At 33.9% G+C, this 15,194-nt stretch overlaps 2 protein-coding genes across 3 annotated transcripts; one reads left to right on the top strand and one right to left on the bottom strand.

The window, feature by feature from the left end:
- The first annotated feature begins 4,377 nt into the window (after nt 1-4,377).
- LOC105158183 (mitochondrial phosphate carrier protein 3, mitochondrial) lies at nt 4,378-7,885 on the top strand. Its single transcript, XM_011074834.3, has 6 exons — nt 4,378-4,931; nt 6,095-6,456; nt 6,549-6,592; nt 7,000-7,214; nt 7,307-7,431; nt 7,560-7,885. The coding sequence occupies exons 1-6, from the start codon at nt 4,614-4,616 to the stop codon at nt 7,597-7,599; spliced, it is 1,104 nt and encodes a 367-aa protein (XP_011073136.1). The 5' UTR covers nt 4,378-4,613; the 3' UTR covers nt 7,600-7,885.
- Nucleotides 7,886-8,002: 117 nt separating this feature from the next.
- On the bottom strand, nt 8,003-13,134 carry LOC105158182 (tRNA nucleotidyltransferase/polyA polymerase family protein). 2 transcript variants are annotated; one of them, XM_020693025.2, is made up of 14 exons: nt 12,968-13,134; nt 12,814-12,871; nt 12,501-12,638; nt 11,781-11,878; nt 11,172-11,255; nt 10,673-10,806; nt 10,351-10,423; nt 10,210-10,255; nt 9,903-10,012; nt 9,695-9,802; nt 9,494-9,553; nt 9,223-9,284; nt 8,783-9,128; nt 8,003-8,471 (listed from the first exon to the last, which is right to left on the bottom strand). In XM_020693025.2, the coding sequence occupies exons 1-14, from the start codon at nt 13,046-13,048 to the stop codon at nt 8,265-8,267; spliced, it is 1,605 nt and encodes a 534-aa protein (XP_020548684.1). In that variant the 5' UTR covers nt 13,049-13,134; the 3' UTR covers nt 8,003-8,264. The 2 variants fall into 2 exon arrangements, with proteins under 2 accessions (XP_020548684.1, XP_011073135.1); XM_011074833.3 differs by having other exon boundaries at nt 8,816-9,128; nt 12,968-13,133.
- Nucleotides 13,135-15,194: the final 2,060 nt, after the last annotated feature.

Here is a 15,194-nt window from a genome sequence, read left to right as displayed (position 1 = left end):
ACTTGATAAATACTTTTTTATAATTTATATTTTAATGTGATAATATAATTATAAGTTCAGAGAGTTACGAGATTTTTATAATTTATGTCTGTTTCGATTGTGATAAAATTTTTAGAAATTTTCAATTTTAGTATCAAAGTAAAATTCTTACATGACCGGAGACTCAAACTATGCTCCCTAAAATGTCAGTTAAATTTTATGCTCACTAAATGAATGAATAATTGTCAGTACTTTTAATTTTTGAAAAATAGAATATGTCATTTGACTAATTAATGTTTTATCAGTATTTGTAAGATTTAAAATGCCTTAAAAATATATTTTTAACTACTATTTTTCTGGTCATTGTTACTGTTGATAAAAATATTAGTAATATTCTTGTATTGTTTAGTTAGACAAACATATTACGTCGATGTTGTCCAAACAACAAAATGAAATTACCTTAAGCCGATGAGGCTTAGTTCAATTGGCGAAGTTGATGCACTATGATTCTAATGTCATGGGTTTGAACTCCACTGATGTGTGGAACGTTATTCTACTTTAATAGTACGTGTCATTCATCTCTTTAATAGTATATATACTTAATATTGATAATCGACTTATATAAAAAGAAATAATAGTCAATCGCTTTTACTTTCAAAAAAATAAAATACACAAAACAAAACAAAACTACTTAAAAGACTTAACATCAAAATAAAATATTTTTTTCGCTTAGTTCCATCGCTTTCACTTTAGAAAAAAATAATAATAATAAGAAACACAAAATAAAACAGAACTATTTAAAAAAATTTAACAAATCAAAATGAAATATTTTTTGGCGCAATTAAATATATTAGTCTCATATGTACAATAAGAATGGTATGATATTGCTTTAAATTAAAAAGAATTTTGATAGATTTCAACCAAAATGTTGCCCATCAATTACTAAAGAAACTTTAGATTAGTTATACCACATAGACATAATTTGAAGACATATATTACTATTTTTTTTAAATCATAATTATGGGCTAGAGTCTATATATCTAGCTAGGAGAACCAAATTTAATTGGGTAGGTGAGACTTAAAAGAATGCCCCCCAACCCCCCTCCCCCCCCCCCCCCAATAGTTACTATCACTTGCCTATAAATTAGATTGGAAAAGTTTGTCAATATGCAAAGTGTAGAGACCAATGAGCCTAATCATTGACCAATTTGAGTTATGGACTTGATTGTAGAGGTAATTTTAAATTTTTGTACTTAATGAATTTGAAATAGATTGATATATATATATATATATGTTGCTATAATCTTGAAAAATAAAATAAAAAGATCTTATTTTATTGCAGGAATCAAAACACAATAAGTTTCATAATCATGCAGCTAGAGATGAGGTCAGAACTAAATAATATACTCTCTTACATTTGAATCTGAAACTTATTGGAGAAGATCGAAAAAGACTAGCAAAGTTTTTTGGAGTTTTTTTTTTTTTCGTGCTTTTGTTTGGAAAGTAGAAGATTGCTCTTTAAATGTTTGTTTTTTCTTCTGAACAACAAACACCTAATTTTATTTATATAGACAAAAAGAGCTTATAGGACTCTTGAAGCGGTGTTTGTATAAAATTTATACTAATTAGATAGTGTACTAATAATTTTACCCAAAATTTAATTAAAAGTGGTAACCTCTTTACATTTCTTGTATTGATCCAAGGGATGCCCGTCAGTCCAATTGGTCCCAAAATAAGCTGACCTATGAACAGGTATGTAAAACCCATAAAATCATTTTCTTTATATTTAATAAACTGGTAGGTTCAAGAAGCAAATCCATTATTAGTCACGTTATCAAACAACTAGGTGGGCACGTCGTACACGTTGCCAATACATTGGGACACATCATGCTAAAATATCTCCAACAAACTCGTTGTAAATCGGTGACTATCTAGTCGATAACCAACAAAAAACAGATTATTGAACCCTCAAGATGTGTTCTGTATATTTTAAATTTTATTCTAAAGTTTGTTGTATTTTTTATTTAAGGGTAAATACTATATTTTGTCCTTTATGTTTTTGTTTAGAATCACTTTAGTTCCCTAAGTTTATTTCTTGGCTTTTTAGCATTTAAACTTTAGTTTTTGTTTCAATTTGATTTCTCTTGCCATTTTCTGACTAAAATGTGGCCATATTTTGAATCTTTTGGAGGGATAAAATGGTGAATAAGTTTTATTTTATCACTTTAGTCCCTTAGGCTCATAAAATTATCAAATTAATCTTTTTTTACACGAAAAAATAACTTTTTTATGTTAATATATTGTAATTATCTTATGTAAATAATAAAAATTTCGAACTCTTGTGAATATTGCTTAACTTAAAATAAATAGTCTCTCTTTTTAGTGGTTAGACAAAAACAAAATTATGAATAAATTTTATAAATTTATCTAATATGAAAATGTAATAAAAAAAACCTAAGTCAGTAATTTTTTATTTCAAAAGTTAAAGATAAGTCTAAAAATATTAAACCTCAACAATATTTATTAAATATTTGGATTTTCGAATAAAAAATTGGTAGATTATGCTTTTTAAATAGATTTTTTGATGAATTTCATATGTATAAAATTTATTTTAGGAGGTTTTCTATAAAATGAGACTATATATTTAGAAAACCTCTTAATGTGAGTTATATATATATTTAACATCCACTAAATAATCTAATTAAAAGTGCATTCCACCAACTTCTTTTTTTTCAAAATCGTAGCTGTTAATATTTGATAACTTTGTTAAAATATAATTTTATATGACATATCTCTAACTCCTAAGATTAAAGAACCAACTTAGATTTTTTTTAAAAAATATTTTTTGGATTAGATAAGTTTAATAAATTTATTTATAATTTTGATATTTTTTTGTCACTTTTGAAAAAAAAAAGAGGCTATTTTATTATAAGTTAAGCAATATTTAATGTTATGTTCACAAAGAGTTCAAAATTTTCATTTTTCATACAAGATAATAACATCATACCATATAAAAATATATAAAAAAAAATTCTTTCTAAAAAAGGACTAATTTGATAATTTCATAAACTTAAGGAACTAAAGTGACAAAATCAAACTAACTATTTTATCCACCAAAAAGTCAAATTCTAGCAACATTTTCGTCGAGAAATGGTTAGAGGGACCAAATTGAGACAAAAATTAAAGTTTAGGGATGCTAAAGTCAAGAAATGAACTTGAGGGACTAAGTAATTTTAAACGAAAATTTAAGGGACTAAGTAATTTTAAACGAAAACTTAAGGGACCAAATATAGCATTTACTATATATTTAATTTAAGGTTATATGTTTAGACTCCCTCTAAAAATGCGAATTACACTTTCCCAAAAAAATTTTAAAATTACACTTACACCTCTACAAGTATTCATTATTTACACCTGATCCTGTTTTATTTGGATTTTGACAAAAAATGTTGATGTTAGCAGAAAGAATTGCCTAAAATTTTAATTTTACCTCTCATTTAATATTTTTATGTGCTAATTTTGTACTTATGAAGGAAAAATATAATGATGTTAACCCCACATTAGCAAAAAAAATATACATATGATGTTAAATGAGTGATAAAATTAAAAATCTATATATTTTTCTTTCTGTACGTTAGTATTTTCCATTCAAACCAAACGAAAGGGGGTCAAGTGTAAATCGAGATTCTTTTGCAGGGAGTGGAACTGTATTTTTAAAAGTTTTTTGGAAGAAAATATAATTTAGCATTTTTAGAAGAGGTCTAACTATAATTATATATAAACACAAAGTGTACAAAAAATCACAACATCTATTTTATATAGAGAAAGATTTATACAAGTAACGTGTATATCCTAAATAGAATAGAAGATGCAATAATATTTAAAAATAAAAATTCAATTTGATCTTTAATGTTTAAAAATAGGAAATGAGGTTATCTATTAAAAAAAGTATAAATTACATATTTCCACTTCAACATATATTTTATATTTTGACATTTAATATTTTTTTTTCAATTTATCATCTCAATTTTGTGAAATTTGCTCTTTGTCACATATCACCATTTTATAGTCAATTCTTTTTTGCTGGAAAAAATATCACATGCACGGCACATGTAATATTTTAACCATATATTGTTTTTAAATATTATATATGTAGTGCATATAATATTTTTTCAACAGAATCAATCAAGAAATAGTCAGAATGACAAAGTGCAAATTTTGTAAAGTTAAAATGGTAAGTTAACTTAAAAAAAATTTAGTTGATAAAGTGTGAAAATAATATAGTTCGAATGTCAAATGTAATTTATACAAAAAAAAAAAAGAAGAAATAAATGGCAAAAATAGGAAACGGAAATGAAAGTATTAGCCAAACAAGACTAAATAAACAGACAGGGTAACGTTCGAAAAGAGCGCGAAAAGGAAGGAGATGCTGACACACTGTTGCTGCCCTTTGAAACCGCACCCATTTCCGACCATTCCCATTTCCTCGGACTCCCGTCTTTTCTCTTTTACTCTCTCTCTCATCTTTCTTTTTTGTCACATAAATTGAAGGAACTTCGATCCTTCTTCTTCATCACACACATTATTGCTGTGAAGCACTTTCGGCGAAAAAGAAGAAACAAAAATTCAAGAAAATGGCAATCCCGGAGACCCCATCACGACAATCTTTGATCCCAACTTTTCTTTACTCTTCCTCTGTAAGGATGGTGAATTTGGAGCAGAATTTGATGCCGAGAGTGAATAATCCATCCGGGTGGTCGGATTCAACTGCAGCGCCGCAGCACTCGGCGGAGGGGATCGGGCGGAATTTCATGATTCCGGCGCCGAACGAGAGCGGGATAAAGATGTTCTCGCCGGCGTTCTACGCGGCGTGTACAGCCGGGGGAATATTGAGCTGTGGGCTCACTCACATGGCCGTCACTCCACTTGATCTTGTCAAGTGCAACATGCAGGTTAAGTGAAATTTCAATTTGTTAGTTTATATAGTTTTAGCATTTTTAGTACTGGCAATTGTATGTGTTTCATCTTTACAGTTTGGGATAGTACTGATTGTATGATCTTTACGAAAGATGTTGTATTTGGGATTGTTATAGTTGAAACTTTTGACAGGGTGACTATTTGCACTGTTCTGTTTTTCATTTTTCATCAAATAAAAGGAGAAATGAAACTCATCATGTAAAGCTAAAGAAGACACTTTTCTTGTTAGTGATGTGTTGTATTGGAAATTCATGATGCTTTGGTAATTTGTTTGGATCGTCAGGAATAAGATGTGTTGTATTTTCTGTGAAAAACGACAATCCTGTACCATTGTTGGTAATTGAAATGTAAAAACATGTGTTTTTTTCTGCTCATCTGTTTGGTTAACATTCAATGATATATGATTTAGATTGATTTGAAGAGATTATATACTAACGACTAACTGTGTCAAGTGCACAAGCTTCATCATTTTTCAGCATCTATGACAATATATGGTCGTTCTTTATTACGATCTTATTGATTCTTTAAAATATAAGTGGTAGATATATTTTGACAGTATGATATATATGTATATCAAATTCACATAGATTTATACGAATGTTAGTTTACCTAGATGTCCATTTTCTAAGCATTGTATCTTGAATGAAAGTATATTAGAGATTGTCTTGTTTCCATTGGCCTGTATCTTGTTTCTATTGAGAATGTGCTGAGTTTATGGAAGAAATTCGTGACCATCAACCCGGAAGCCAAAGCAATTGCAAGAGATGTTCAGAAACAAACAGCAAATATGTGGAAATTTCTCAACATATAAGTAGTTCTACTTGTACATATGTGTGCCTTGTCATACAATGGTAATTGAAGAACCAATACATGATAACAAGTTGCACTATTTGACATCAAGATTGACCATACAATTATAGAATGATGATATGCAAGATGAATAATAAGGTCTAGGTACAATGATGTTAATAAGTTTAATGTTGTTGAATGTTGCACGGCTTACCATTAGCTGAAGTTGTGCAAAATAACAACCAAAATGTCATATCTTTTGTCATAAAAAGGCATAAAAGGAGTTTTTCCAAGAGTCGGTGCATACCTATTGCTCGTACATCAAATTATATCTCCTCTGTTTTTTCAGATTAATCCTGCAAAGTACAAGAACATTAGCTCTGGTTTCGGTGTTCTGCTTAAGGAGCAGGGAGTCAAGGGTTTCTTCAGAGGTTGGGTGCCAACCCTGCTTGGATACAGTGCACAAGGAGCATGCAAGTTTGGATTCTATGAGTTCTTCAAGAAGTACTACTCCGACATTGCTGGTCCTGAGAATGCAGCCAAATACAAGACAATAATATACCTTGCAGGATCTGCATCTGCTGAAGTTATTGCTGATATTTGCCTCTGCCCATTTGAAGCCGTTAAGGTTCGAGTCCAAACTCAACCTGGCTTTGCCAGAGGTTTGGCTGATGGATTTCCTAAGTTTGTCAAGGCTGAAGGAGCTGCAGCGTATGCATTTATTAAGTTATACTATTTGTTTGTCGTTTGCCATCTAAAAGTCCTGCTTAATAGAGTCTCTGTTGACGTATATTTTTCAACAGGCTTTACAAGGGGATTGTTCCACTTTGGGGACGACAGATTCCATGTAAGCCTTCTGATAGTTACATTTTCAGATTTCTCCCAACCTTAACTGATGTGAATTGTTGGTCTGTGCATTTAGTGCATGTTTATCTGTAGAGAAGTTGCCATCACGTCTGTCATATTTGTTTTCTTGTCATCTTCATACTATTGAGGATTGCAGTGGAGAATCATACTTAATTGATGCATGTAATACTGTCTAGAGCTGGAATGATGAGCTTTCCTTCACCAAAGTTTTGCTAAACAAAGCTTGATAACTTCTAGGTTTTGATGTGTCAACTTATTGCAAGTAAAGTGGTTTCACTTATCCTGATTTCTGTAATCATATGCAAGCTACTTAGATTTTTGGAGACACTTCATTACCAGTGGAACTTACATTAAAGAACAAATTATGATCAAATGGATTAACTGCAGATACGATGATGAAGTTTGCTACATTTGAGAATATTGTTGAGGCCATTTACAAATACGCCATTCCAACCCCAAAAGACAAGTGCAGCAAAGGCTTGCAGCTTGGAGTTAGTTTTGCTGGTGGCTATGTGGCTGGGGTGTTCTGTGCTATCGTATCGCATCCTGCTGATAACTTGGTATCTTTCCTCAACAATTCCAAAGGAGCAACAGCCGGTGATGTGAGTATCAATGGTTACTTAATATATGACATTATCTGTTGACGACTGCTAATTTTCTTCAAATTTCTGTTGATTGTACGTGTGCATTCCAGGCTGTAAAAAAGCTAGGCTTGTTGGGTCTGTGCACACGGGGCCTCCCTCTTCGTATTTTCATGATTGGTACTCTTACCGGAGCACAATGGGGCATCTACGACTCATTCAAAGTTTTTGTTGGGCTGTAAGTTTCCATTTTGATACATACTCAAAGCTTTCATGTTTGATAATCCTAATCTGTCGCATACAAGAAATCTGTAGAAATCAAAGTGTTTTTCCCATGACATTATGATAAACCCTTTGTTCTTTCAGGCCTACCACTGGTGGAAGTCCTGCTCCTGCAAAAAAGTGAGAAGAGAGAGATGGTAGACGAGAACAAATTTTCTTTGTCCCTCCTCTCAAATTTTAAGCAATAAAGGTGGACTGCCTTCTAGGATGATGGGGGTTAATACCCAAAATCACACAGAATAGTAGCATTGTGATTCTCATAAGCACATTTTTGCAGTTTTGCAGTTGATGACAGATGATAGTTTGTATACTGCAGTTTTGCAGTTGTTGATAGATGAGAGCTTAGTACATACAGGTCCAATAAGTTTGCCTTGTTCATTAAGCAATGCACATTTTTGTAAAGCAGTACTTTGATGATTATTCAAGGTTCAGTTTTGTTTAGCTTCCTGTTACTTGCAAGGACTAGTTGAGTGGAAAGCCAAAAAGAAATCCTATCCTTGACGTAAAATTGAATTAAATGACTATGATGCCTATGAAAATAACCTTCCAATTGCAATTATAAACATTAGAGATCCTATTTTTTTTTTATTTTCTTAATAAAAAGAAAAACAAGTAGCCGTAATACATCTAAGGATAATGCCTTAGATAATGATACAGTATACATTCCGATAGTCTATCCTTTGAAGCCAAGCCCTCAATCTGCCTTTGGTGTTGGCGTGTTGCGTATAGTTTCCAGCTGAGCTTGATGTGTTACTATCGGGTTTCTCCTCTCCTAATATGAATTTACTATCACTTTTGAAGTCTGTTGTCAATTGGGTATATTGTGTCAAAAACAACTCTTGCAAATACATGGCGGACTTCCTTTAAACGTCCCATAGCTAACAACTCATAATCAATCTTACTACCATGCTTTGGTACAAATCCTTTTTCCTTCCCGCCTCCAACACATTCAAATATCTTGCAAACCCTCAAGTAAAGTGCCAGTGGAAAAAATACCTGCAAGACATGAAAATAGAGTATAACAATTTTCACCATTTTCCAGACACTTGACGCAATGGACCAAAATGAAGAAAACACGCATTAAATGAGTGACAAGATCAATATGCACGTCTTTTATTCCTATAGATTAACAAAAAATAAATTTGGCTTGGCTTTACCTTAGGTAAACCCAATATAATTTCCATTATTCGCTTGACACCAAATCAGAGATTTGTAGAAAGTTGCAGAACATTTAGATTTTAGAGTCTTCAGTTGCTCTAAGCATTCGGGGGGGGGGGGGGGGGGGAGGAAAAAAGAAGGTTCAAAACCTGTGGAGGAGTAAAAGGCAGGTGAGTGCTTACAAGATCCGAGTATGGTGCCTTGGGATATTTAGCCATTGCCTGGGAGACAAAATACTCATCTGTCATATGAGTAAGTGCAGCTCGAACGGAAGCTGCCAAACTCATGACCTCTTCCAATAGGGCATCAGAATCCAGATTCCTAGGTTCCAACAATTCATGAAAACTTATGTCATGTTGCTTATTGATGCGTCTTGCGATACTTAAAGCTTCAGGTAAATCTCCGCCATTGTGGACAGCAAGGCTAAATGCAGCGATCACTAGGGGATCCCTTGGCTGTTCTGACAGAGCTTCATGAAATGCTAAGATTGCAAACCTGAAAATCACATACTTCTCGATCACCTTAAGATTTAAGCAAGTTGATGGAACTTGAATTTCCAGATGAACTAGACAAGTACTGAGAATATTACCATAAGCTATTGTGACACGGCCTATCAGGTGCCAGGAGTTTATCAAGGTTGAAGAATAAAGACTGCAAGACAAAGCAACACATTTTCATTCTGGACACATTTAACCTCCCCGTGTAACAAAACCATAACAAGCACACACATGGAAATAACTAACTCTGATAGATACAAGCTTCATTATATATGCACCTCAGATTTGTAAGGAATCTTGGAAAAGAAAACAAGATCCAACTAGTAAATTATTTCTATTTTGTGCAGGCACCGAAACTCTTACCAAAAGCATGTTATACCGCTTGTCACGTCTCCTAAAACCATGACGGACAAAGTATGATGCCTGCAAGCAATGTTATTCTACTCAATTTCCATAATTTGACCGACGGAAATCTGAAGCATGTAAACATGGTAAAATGAAGCTAGTCCAATTATATTCTTTGACTAGCAAGTCAAACCTTGGGATATTAATATCTAAATCTACCTGAATAGGCAGAAGTATTTCCAGAAGACCAAGCTTCCATAATAATCTCAAGGAGGCCTCTGCAGAACCATATGCCATCATGTAATTGACTTCCATGAGAAGCCTCCCCTGCAAGCATGATCAACCAAGCCATAATTACAAGTATCAGTATATCATACTGATCAGTTGAAAAGACCATAAAAGAGGGAGAAATGCCTTCCAGGTGTACCCTATCAAGCCGTAGTACTGAAGCAGATAACCTTTTTACTGCAAGGGCTGTCTCTCTTGAAAAACGAAAGCCCAAACGAGCAGCAATTCGCACAGCACGAAGAATACGAGCTGCAAAGTTAATGCGCAATTGAATCACAATTAGAAAGCAAGGTGATTAATTAACCAGTAGGGCAGCATGAGTAAGCTTAGCCATAAATAATTGACACTTCTAATGAAACATGACATACATACAAGCACCGGAGTGTGACCAAAAAATCTATTCATTCTGAAGTAGTTTTTTCAAAGAACGAAGAGATAGGACTTACCACAATCCTCAGTCAAGGAAAGATTCGCAGGTTTTATGGTCCGCACCTTCATATAAAAAAGTAGACCTGTAAATAAGTCATACAGAATAGAAAGATTCAAGAAAATTCAAAGTTTACAATAGCTTAGAGATACATGCACACTTTAGCTTTCCTAATATCTTTAACACCACCCGTATAGTCGTACACCAACTTTGCATAAGGGTCAAACATCAAACTGCATTAACAAGAAAAAGAAATGAGATTCAGTAGTATAATACAATGAATTTGAAGTTAAAAGCATCCCTTTATGCTTCCAAGCAAATTTCTCGTCCATCAACCCATGAGAAGATGAATTTAATCGTTGAACGACTAAATAGTAAAGATGACAAAATAAAAGAAGTAAAAATGAAAACAAGATAAAAGAAAAATCTAGAACAAGTTTTAAAATGAACAGTTATCAAATTAATAAGGATAAACTAGTGACCCATTTATTGTAAAGTCCCGCTGTAAGCAGTTTCTCCAGCGAACATAATCCTTCTCGTCACAGTCAGCAGGCTTCTCAGGATCCAAAGTCAAATCCCTGCCAAACCTTGTTGCACGAGTGCTAAAGCTTGAGACCTGTTACATTTGTGAAGGTCACTATAAGTTTGTAAATCTAGCAGTCCAACTGGATTTTGGCAAATGATGCGAACTAACCTGATGCTGCAATGACAAATATGAAGCATGGGTGGATTTGACAAAGGAGATCAAGGTGGGAAAAAATTGAGGAATAGTTATTGTCTCAACATTAGTAAACTAAGAACTAGTCAATAATTCATCGCTTGGAGAAAGGGATAGAAGAAATGAAGAAGAGTGCAGAAGAGAAATGTAGCATATAGATGAACTAAAACTAACTTTAGCGAGAGAGGCCAAAATGGGCTAAAGTCCAAGATTAGAAAACAAGAAAGCTATAGACTTAAAAAATTTCTGTTAGGAGGACAAACCTCCACAATAGTATCATCAATGTGCACATGACAGATTGGGAAACGTTTGCCGATCATCTCACATCGAGAAAACGTCCTCATCACCTGCAAGTTAAGATAGTCAGAATGTGTTGTTTTTGGTTTCTCTTTTCATTTCTGTCGCTTTTGTTTTTGCATTTTCCCCCTACTTTTTCTTGGGGTGGGTGGGTGCGGTTGTTTTGGGGGGAACAGGGCTGAAATATAATTAAAAATACTTCAATATTGGAGCTATGACTTTCTTCTGACAAGGTTCAGTCTCTGCAGTGGCTGACATCTCAACTTCCCAACAGATTCAATTATCAATCAAGAAAAAATTGGAAAGAAATATGAGGTAGTACAATGCATCATTTTGCATTATGAGAACATTTTAAACAAGCTGAGGAGTGAGGACATATGTTACACTGTGCAAAACTAGATTCGAATAACTTCAAGATTAAAAACACATGCTACGCCTTTGTTGAAATTTTTCTGACAGGCAGATTTGCCATCAGTTACATCAAAAAGTATTCTGTAATATTGTGGGCTTCAATATATTTAAAGAAATGATCGTATCTATGTCAAAATGATAGGGCAGCAACAATGTAGAATTACCTCTTTTAGTTCCGCAGAGGTTATTATATCAAAATCCTTAGGTATTCGCTTCAAGATGAGATCCCTTACACATCCCCCAACAAGGTAAACTTCAAAGCCTACAAAACAATTGATGAGCAAAATTCGTATGGGCCAATTGGACCATTAACTGAAAAGAACTGGAAATATGCTTGGATTCATTAATAAGTTAAACTCTAGAGATGACAGATTCTTTAAACTAGACTACTACAGAATTTTGATGATCAAAAGAAAACCTGAAAGCAACAGGAATAACTCAAATACAAACAGAAGTTTCTCCACCTACGCAACTTGAGACACACAAAATTATAGAAAGTTATTATTTTCTCTAATTTCATTGACTTAAACTTCAGAGTGCCAAAAGCAAGTACCATTTCACTACACCAATCCTCCTTTCTACAAAATTTATGATGCCAAAATTTACCAAGCATCATAAAAGAATAATACGAAATGATTTAGACACAGTATTGCTAAGGTAACAAATAGCACAATGCTGCAGCAAAAAGCAATGCAAATGAAAAAAATGTCTCAGACACACACACTAAAGGAAAATGTCAATTAATTCTCCTTCATTAGTACTCCAGTATCAGAAACTACACTTTTAGCTATTCAAGTAGTAATTTTGCATCCAACATAAGGAAGATAAATAAACTGGAAGCAACGTTAAAAACAACACATCATGCGCGCATGTGTCTTACATACCTCTTCTTTTAAGACAATTAAGAACCACTCTTGTAGGTCTTGAAATTTTTGAAGTACTAATTCCAAGGTCCTTGGAGTTCAACTTCTTCCACTCCGGCACCCTTCCATATACATCAGCACCACTCACACTATCAACCACTGCACGTTAAAAGAAAAAAGAATTAACAAAAAACAGATCAGAAGGACAAAGAAAAAGTAAATCTTTGCACTTGCTTTGTCTCCGCTTAACTAAAAAAACATGAAAACAAACCCTCCCCCCCCCCCCCCCCCCAAAAAAAAAAAAAGGAAAAAAGGGGGGTTGATTTTCACTTGCCCTTCTCACTCTCGGTACCATCAAATGCTTCAACTGCAGCAGCATATCCCAGCCTTACCTGAAGCAGGAAAAACACAAATTCATTTACACAAACACAATGAACTTAATTTCTTCTACAAGAAAAAAAGAAGAAAAAGTAAAGACAAAGATTGACCTGGAGAAAGTAGCGGCGGAGGGGAGGGCGGAGATGCAAACATGGAAGTCGAGAGTATCCGAGGCCACTTGAAATGGCCATGGGAATTCACATCCGGATGTAGGGTTTATCAACAGAAACAGAGGTCTTTCACTCCCTTAAACCCCACACAAATGCTTCACCAAGAATATCACAACGATAATAAACGGGTTTCAGATGTCGCGCTTATCTTCCAACACTTTTGGCTGATATTTGGATCACGGGTCGGACCCAACCTGTCAGACTGTGAATTCCAGAGTTGGATCCGACGATCTTCTTGGGTTCTGAAACTTTGACTGGCCCAATAGGCCCAATGTATTATTGGGCCAGAACAATGGGCTTTTCTTAATTTCTTGCTAAAATTGTGCTGAATTCTTTTGGGTTGTACGGACTTAATTTGGTAATTGATTTGGCGATTTTATCCTCTAAAATTAAAATGTGGTAATGAATCGTGTGAAGATATGGAGATATACTACTGTTAATCTCAAAAAGGATATTTATAATTCTCAAATGATAAAATATATTTATAATTCTCAAACGATAAAATATTGATGAGGAAAATTACATAATTACATAAATACCCCCCATTTTTGGCAAATTACTGACATCCTATGACTGCACCCTAAGACTGTGCAGGTGGGCCCCATGGCACAGGTGCAGCAGCGGTGGTAGCAGGTCTGATAGCGGGTGACGTGGCCTGCTTTCATTGGGGCCACGTGTCGCACATACAGAGTGTACCGTACAAGTATAAATACCCTCATTTATGATATTTCAAATACGTTTTCAGCACTTCTTTTTACCGCCATATTTAAAGCTCTAATTCAATCTCATTTTCGACCCCACTTTTTCTAACTTAAGCATCGGAGGGCCATCGCCGAGGGCCTCTCGACTAGTCTAACGTTTGCTGTGCTCTCAGGATCCACTCCAGGTAGCTAAAGAAAAGGATTTAGCGATCACGACCAGGCGATCCGACCTTGCGACCCCGATCCATAAATCCTAATTTTAAGCGACCTACATCAAATATATTTATAATTATAATAAATTTCATAATAGCCCATTATAATTACCTAATAATCAATAATAAAACCATCGGACCATATATAGTAGCCTGTAAGTTTGATGGTGCGCAAGCTTGGAACACTTATTTCCCTACATACACATGTTGTAGATATTTGGGAAGAAGTAATTACAAGAAGGGCGAAAGTGAGTGGAGAGAGAGCACAATTAAGAGGTATTTTGGTAATTAATTTGAGAAAAGGTACGTAATTTAGTACTTGAAGCACGGACACCTTTGTCCCTTTCCTAAAAGGAAACATCTTCATCTTCTTTCCCAAATCTCTCTCCATTGTCCGGACGCAGTGATGTGATTAGATTTACGCGTAAGAAGATAAGTAGGTGCATGAGATTTGTGTATGAATTGTACGTTTTCATGCAACTTCCAAGAAGAAACATTAGTCGCTGTATCATGCATGTACGTACCTACATAGTTTTTATTTTCGAAAAGGATAAAACATAAAAGGGGGGAAAAAAAGTGAAGGAGATGTTCCTAATATAATTTATATACTATTTCATTCATTTTTAATATTTTATTATACTCGATTATGTTTAGAAAGTACTAATACAAAAATCGGGACATGAGGAAACGTGGTATATATACTTTTAGATATTCGAGGGGTACGTGCAACAGAGTTCTGATCATTGGAAAATAGTAATACACTAAAAAGGGTCTAACGCAATTTACCTTCTTGTGATATTGTAAATGAACAAATTACCTCCTATGAAAAAATAATAGCAATTTAACTTTTTTATATTTTTTAAAATGACTTTTTAAGAACACATAGGGGATAAATTGCTGCATCTTTAAAAACAAAGGGAGGTAAATTGCTATTTTTTCTTTATAATGGTGTAATTTGCTTACTTGTTATATCACAAGGGAGTTGCTTTCATTTTTCCCACACTAAAAAACTCCTAAAATGGGGAAAAACAGGGCGATCCCTGAATTTTTGAAAGAATTACAATATGACTCTTTGATACAGCAAATAGTGAGCTTCTTATTTAAAAATTCAGAATTGCTATTTCTATATTCGCGGAATTTAAGGTCCAAACATAAGATAAAGTTGGTTTATTATGTCTTTTTTGGAGGTTCGTATGAACCCGGATTTCTGGTGAAACTAACAAAAATCTTAGTGTATATAATTTGTTGATAGGG

Source organism: Sesamum indicum, linkage group LG3 (assembly GCF_026168435.1).
Source record: "Sesamum indicum cultivar Baizhima isolate 11 linkage group LG3, ASM2616843v1, whole genome shotgun sequence".
Lineage (NCBI taxonomy): Eukaryota > Viridiplantae > Streptophyta > Magnoliopsida > Lamiales > Pedaliaceae > Sesamum > Sesamum indicum.
This window is presented reverse-complemented; position numbering and strand designations above follow the sequence as displayed.